This window comes from Kryptolebias marmoratus, linkage group LG3, assembly GCF_001649575.2.
Source record: "Kryptolebias marmoratus isolate JLee-2015 linkage group LG3, ASM164957v2, whole genome shotgun sequence".
Classification (NCBI taxonomy): Eukaryota; Metazoa; Chordata; class Actinopteri; order Cyprinodontiformes; family Rivulidae; genus Kryptolebias; species Kryptolebias marmoratus.
The window spans coordinates 11,297,971-11,304,864 of NC_051432.1; the positions used below are offsets into that span (position 1 = coordinate 11,297,971).

Sequence of the window (6,894 nt, forward strand, 5' to 3'; positions counted from 1 at the left end):
GTATCGTGTGATGTTTTACTGCTTCACAGAACAAAAATTGTCTTTTTTTAAATTTTTTTATTTGAGAGTGTATTGGCATGTTTTAAAACTGGGCTTTAACCCAGTGCAGTTTTCTTGTTCAAGTGTTTATTGCAAGTTTTGAACACCAAATAAAATTTTAAAACTTTCTAAGTGTTTTTTTTTTATCACTGTTCATGTATCTATCTATTATCTGCCCTCATTTTTTGTTCTCCCTGCACATCCTTTCTTTCAGTGTTGCATTACCCTTATCATTAAAGCCTAAAAAGAAAACTTACATCTTCTGAAGTGGGGTTTTGTGGAAAAATTATGAACACTTAATATCTTACCTGTTGTACAGCTAGCTGCTGTTGCTGCTGCTATTTGCACTTGCAAATTACCAAAATTCTTCGTAAACTAGGGAAACCAAATTTTCTGTGAAAATACAGCATGAACGCTGAGTGCTCAATATGTTTTCACTAGAAGAATAGAATACCAGGTTTTATGTTGATCTCATGAGAAGTGTTGACCGCAAAGATTCAGAAACGAGGAAATAAACTTCATCCCAATGAAAAGATCAGTGCCTGAGTACAGGGTCCATCATCTCTTCTGCTTGCTATCCTTGCCCCGTGGTCTCTGAGAGTGGGGTTTGAGTGTTTGGCAGGTTAAATTTAGCCTATTGATGTAAGCTGCATTCCACTCACAACAGACACTGAGACACACACACACACTCACAGTTTGGTTTTAGTGTCCGGGAGTGTGAAGATCAGGGAAGATCACACTACATACTGTGGGTTGACCCCTGAGCCTCTGTGTCTCCACGACAAGGATACAGGTTGCACAGCAGGGACACAGTCACAGGTATGAGCACGTCTCGTTAAGGAGTAATTATATTTTCTGATGTTTTTTCAGACAGCCGCTTCTTTGTTAACTATTATAATCGTGGCTGCATGCAATGTTTATGGCATCTAAAAACAAAAGAGTACACTTTTCATTGCATCTTTACCAACACATACTTTTTTTTTTTTTTTTACTTTAGGACGCTGATAGCTTGGCTTCTGTGTTTTGCATGGAAAATATTTTCCTGTTGGCATCCCTGCAAGTCAGTACAGTAGAGCCATGCATGAGTCATTCTGCATTTAAATAAACTATATCATCTAACATCAAGTTCTGCAGTTGGCGAGAAAGCAAAAAGTGTAAATAAAAAGGAACAAAAACAACATTTGACACTACTGTCCAAAGCTGTTTTTCATATTTAAGCATTTCTGTAATCACAAGTGGACATTCGTTGTGCCTATCAGCTGACACAAACTTAAGACAAACTGCATCCAAGACTTTTAGACAAGCGATTTAATTCAGCAAAACATGAAAGGAGTGTGCCACCAAAAGCAACTTTTAGAAATGAAAGATTTCCGAGTGAGAAGCACCGAGTCAGAACCACTAAGGCTCTGAGGATTGTGCAGCACACTGTAATGGTCACTTGTAAAGACTTCAGAGTGGTGTTAAATTACATTTATATGACAGAATTATTTCCCGGGACACTCATAAAACGGACTTATTTAAATCCCAGATGATGTTGATTTTACATGATCACCCACCACCATGAAAGGCGGGCACTTGTATTACTGAAAGTGTCTTTGTCTGAGTATTTGTTTGTCTGTCTGCCTCTAAGGAAAATATCCTATCAGCCAGTAAATGGCCTTTAATGAAACTCCCAGATTGAATGTCAACCTGATTCAAGATGGCCACCACATCTAATCAACCTCAGCAAACACAAACATGGCTTTCATTTAAGTTTTTGTATGGAAATTTAACTAGACTTTGGTGTGGTAGTAGCTGAAAGTCATCCAAAACATGCACCTTGAGTGCCAACAGACTGTGTTAGATCTTTATTTAAAGCTTTGGTTTGCAAGATGGTGGGTGATATGCATTCCTGCAAAAATCCTACAGGATCAATTTTGGGATTAAAATAAAAAAAAACATGTTTCGTGCTAGAAGACTGTATAACAAAGAGGGATCATTAATGTCATGAGAAAAATGTTCAGTTTGTTTTGAGTTTCTCTCGGTCCCTCTAATCTTTCTGTATTCACCATTTCATGTTGACATGAGTAAAACATTATGGATTTGTTTTCTGACAAATAATAAGAGCCAATCAAACGTAAAACTCTGTGACTGCCTCTGACCTGTCAGCCCAGGAAGTACTCCTGATTTTCTGTCTTGTTGGTTGACCAAGTTTGCAAAAAAACACCTTCCTAATGACTTGCTACTTCCTTTCTCCTGTATGTTAAACCACACACAAAAAATACAGCAGCTGCTTCCAGAGAGGTCTGTGTTCAGAGCTGAGACCCGTCAGACCAAAACAGTGCTGGAAGAGAGTATCCATTCTGACCAGGGTTCAAAATGTCAGGGCTGCTCTCCAGGGCGGCCCAGAAATAAAATGGGATGATTTAACACCAAGGGGGTGGCTAATCCTTTGTTCTTTTTCTAAAGTCTATTTCTGGGTGGGTGGGAGTGTTGTTGGGTGAGGGGAGGAGAGTGGTGTGGTCCAACTGTAAGGCTTTTTTTGTTGTTGGGTTTAAATCATTTTGACACTGCAGAATGGCATGCAGGGTGTATGCTACAGCATACACAGCTTTGTATACATTATTCTNGGGGGGGGGTAAACATGAAGGTCTGCAACAGCTGGGGAACATTCTGTCGTCGCACGTGACTGAGGAGACATCCTGTACCCCGAACGAAATCTTAAACACAATGGTATTTGTTTTTGTTTTAGTCTTATGCAATAAGGCTGGAAACAGGAGTTGTGAATTTTATGAAACATCTGATTTCGTGTAAGAATTTTTTTCTAAATCTGCCCAGGGATCAAAAATAAACCGGAGGTCATAAATTTAAGCTCTCCGTCCAGCACTGTCCAGTTTTTAAACCAGGGTCAGGCTAACTGCTGCTCTCTGTCTGATCACGTTCCTCTGGGATTACTTGGATGCATCATCTGCCCTAAAAAATGAGAGCGACTTCCATTTAAGGTTTTAAAATCATTATTCACAAGCCAGTTACGGTCTTTTTTTATCCTAAAGGGCTTGTAAATAAAGCCATATTTGGGCTTCTTAAGCTAGCAAAAATATGATTTGCTTCTCATTTAACATTACAGGTTAATTTGTGTTACTGACCTGTTAATTGCCAAACACGTTTAGAGTTAATTAAGTCATCATTAAGTATCCACACTGTTCCCCTGTGACTTTTTATTAAGTTTTAATCCAAGAAACATGAGTCAGCCTCCATGTACTTTCGCTGAATGACATACAGTTTGTTGGCACATTTATCTGTAAAATATTTCTCTACTATATTACTAATCATTTCTCTAATTCTCTGCTTATTTATTGATTTAAAAAAAATAATCTTTTCCCACCTTCCCTGCCTGTTAGGAGAAGTGGCCATGGATCTCGGGAAGAAGCTCAGCACTCCACAAGACATCATGCTGGAGGAGTTATCGCTGCTGTCGAACAGAGGATCTCGACTGTTCAAAATGCGCCAGAGGAGGTCTGACAAATACACATTTGAAAGCATTCAGAATGAAGCAAACGCGCTGCTGAATGTAAGTCGGCCGGTTTTTATTGCCCATCGTTGCATGTGGAATAATTATTCTGTACAGACTGTGCCTCGCTGGAGTTCTCACGTCACACTGAAAACTTGTCTTCACGCTGCTTATTAAGTGAGCTGATGAAGAAACATACTCTTGGAAGCAAAGGTGTTACAAACGCGGACAGAGACACATGCCTTGTGCCTTTATCTGTTTTCTGAGAGGCTGCTGCAGACACTTCACGGTTTATCGCCGCATGCTGATGTGTCATAGTCCTGTTACTAGTATTTTTGTCCTTATGTGTCCCATTGCTTTAGCAGCAATGTCAGAAAAGGCCCACTGACATTCAAACCAAAGATACAAATATTTTCTCTTGCAGAATGATATTTTGAATCAAAATATACATAATGTGGAAATAAAAGTGAAGCCACCAACCCCTGGAAACTCTGCAGAAAACATGGCTTCAGGTAATTATCGCTTATTGCAATTATGTGTGTGTTTGTTTGACTGTCTCTTAGCACCACTGATATTGACTACAGACCTTTAGCTGAAATTGGTTGTGGTAGTAGCTGAACGTAATTCCAAACAATGACACCGAGCAACAACAATTCGCAAAAGATCTTGCGTAATCGTCTGTGATGCTTCATAACAATGTTTTTAAAAATTTGACCAGTGTGGTCAACCTTGGTCATTTCAAAAGCTAAGATGATCTTAGTTTAAAACACTGGCATGAAAGATGGCAGCCAACATGCTTTCCTTCAAGGAATACTAGGTCTGTAATTATATTAGAGAACAATAATAGAGTAAACTTGGCGTAAACAATAACTTCAATAACATTTGGCTAAATACAAGACATCATCTTCCACAGTTTGATGGGAGCTACTGAATGTGTGAACATTTGATCATTATATCACAAAGTTGTGTAGCCCTATCTTATTGCAACTAATTTCCAATATTGAATGCACTGTACATAACTAAGATTTAATACATAACTTGAGTACTTTTAAAATGTTTGAAGTCCTGTAATTCTTCTGCAGAACTCTGTGTTTATCTTGTCTCTGCTCATTATACGAGCAGAATAAACTCTAAATGTGCTATTTTAGGTTCTTAAATTGTGATGATAGACAGCTCAGTTTGTTTGTGTTAAGTGTTTTCAAAGCACAGGATCTATTTTAATCCCACCCACTTTGAAGTTTTAGGCCAGAGGAAACAGCTCAATCCTAACTTTTAATGGGAAATTGCATCACAATGTAAAAACGGTCCTGACAGCATGATCTCTTTCTGTGCTTCACAGTTATGACTGCAGAGAAGCTGAGCACCACGGCGATGCACAAGACCTATCACTCTCCATGGGCGGAGGCCATCCTGAGTGACCCCAACCTCACTGAAACTCTCAAACTCGGGATCCTGGAGCCGGAGCCACAAGCAGAGCTCCCTGAGTACAAATGCTTCAACCGGTGAGACACCGACAAGTAATCTAAAGACGACCGAGTCAGTGCTGCTTACGGTACAACTCAAATGTTCATCTCAATTGCAGAGTTGCCACTCCTTACGGTGGCTTTGAAAAAGCTCCTAGAGGAATCACTTTCAAGCTCCCCGAGGTGGACCTGAGCCCACCCCAATACCAAGAGCTCCGAGAGCCGGGCATGAAGAGGCCCACGTTCAACAGGACAGCCCAGGGATGGATATCTGAGGGCACCCATCTCATTATACCCACTATTACACTGGAGCCCGTCAGCGTGCCCGAGTCTGATGACCTGTAGAAGATTTCACTGGATCTCCTGACATGACGCAGCGTGTAGTTTCTTAGATCAACCTGAGACAAAAAGTAAAGAGTCAGAATGTAGCTCTGTTAAAGTTCTTTAACAATCTAAAATATAATCCCATGCAATGGACAAAAGATGTGACTTCCATTTGTTCTGACATTCACGTGTATTTTTACTGCACAATGAAAATCTAAAAATATACAAACAAATCCATGTAAATAGCAAACAAAATGTGCAGTAAAAAGGTTAGACAATAGAAAAAATTAAGCTGTCAATCTTAACAGTGTTCAAAAGCAATAATAAATGTAAATGTAAATAAAGAATAAAACTTATTTATTATTTGCACAGATTCAAATTTGGAACATGTAGTAAATTAACCTTGTAATAATCTAAAGTTAAAAAAAAGCTGCCATTTTAATGTATAAATTGTAAACAATGTGTAAAGGAAACCAAGATCAAAAGTAATGTCAAAACTGATGCCATTGGCTCATCGGGTCACCATAGTTACCACACATCTGTGTCTGTCACTCCCTGACAGCAAACCTAAGAGACAAACACACTAAAAATTGAAGTCTGAAATAAACAGTTGCTGTGGGAAAACTGGAAGTTGTATCTTTAAAAATTCTTGAATCACCGGAAACAAAAGACTCTGGTGGTCACGTATGTGGATTTGTATGTTTCCACAGTGTTATGTAGGAGAAATGATCAGTTTAAAACACCCTTCACTTCCAGTTTTGAGGAGAAAATCTTGAGTCAAAAAGTATAACTGAGGTCTGTGGAAGAAGGGGTGCGCTTTCTGCGCTCTGAGAGGATTTGAGAGAAAACTGTAAGTCCTGAAGTAGTAAAAGACACTCTGGGTGAAAGAAGACAAAAATGCCTTTGTTTTGATTTGTTCATGTATTAAAATTATTGTGGGAGTAAGAAGAAACTGTAAAATATTAGAACTTTAGACAAGCCATATGTTGCCACAGTTTAAAAATTAGAGTGTGAACATTCTGTAGAAAAATCTCCAAAAATCATAAAACTTAAACTGTGATTGTTTAAAAACTGTTAAAGTAATCAAAATCTCTGTTCAATCTTGTAAAGCCCAACCTTCTGTGACTCATTTAAACTTTAAATGATGTTTGTTCTGTGAACTATGCCTGAGCTACAGAGCTCCAAACAGGGCTGGCTTTACTGTGGCCTATGAGTTAAATTTCTCAGTTTCTTTTTGCAGATTTTGTCAACGCTGTGCGACAAACCGCTACCAGACAGTCACAGCACACTGTTTCCAACTGAGCCCATGTTTTGTATAATTTGCATGTTTTTTTGTTTCTCCAAATGAAAACAAATAAAATCATGACAGAAACTGAACAGAATAGTAGTAGGGCTCCTTCGATGCTTATGTGTTGGCACCCTTAATAATTAAACTTGTGTTTTTGTTTTCCAAGTAAAAGCAACTTATTCTCAGATGAAGACCCAAGCCTTAGATAGCTTGCATTCACAGTGAGCAGGAGAACTGATCTGTTTATAATCAACACTCATTTATAATCACATCCAGGGGCGCCATCAAGG

At 38.8% G+C, this 6,894-nt stretch overlaps 1 protein-coding gene across 1 annotated transcript; it reads left to right on the forward strand.

Moving 5' to 3' along the window:
* Nucleotides 1-703: 703 nt before the first annotated feature.
* Nucleotides 704-6,693, forward strand: myoz2b (myozenin 2b). Its single transcript, XM_017410901.3, has 5 exons — nucleotides 704-858; nucleotides 3,420-3,589; nucleotides 3,954-4,041; nucleotides 4,869-5,031; nucleotides 5,112-6,693. Exons 2-5 carry the CDS (start codon nucleotides 3,431-3,433, stop codon nucleotides 5,335-5,337), a joined length of 636 nt encoding a protein of 211 aa, XP_017266390.1. The 5' UTR covers nucleotides 704-858; nucleotides 3,420-3,430; the 3' UTR covers nucleotides 5,338-6,693.
* Nucleotides 6,694-6,894: the final 201 nt, after the last annotated feature.

Excerpts from the sequence above, each read along its gene's own strand:
- myoz2b (XM_017410901.3), top strand. The coding sequence starts at position 3,431 with ATGGATCTCGGGAAGAAGCTCAGCACTCCACAAGACATCATGCTGGAG. Across the intron at positions 3,590-3,953 it reads AAGCAAACGCGCTGCTGAAT|AATGATATTTTGAATCAAAA; the intron begins GTAAGTCGGCCG and ends TTTCTCTTGCAG. Across the intron at positions 4,042-4,868 it reads TGCAGAAAACATGGCTTCAG|TTATGACTGCAGAGAAGCTG; the intron begins GTAATTATCGCT and ends TGTGCTTCACAG.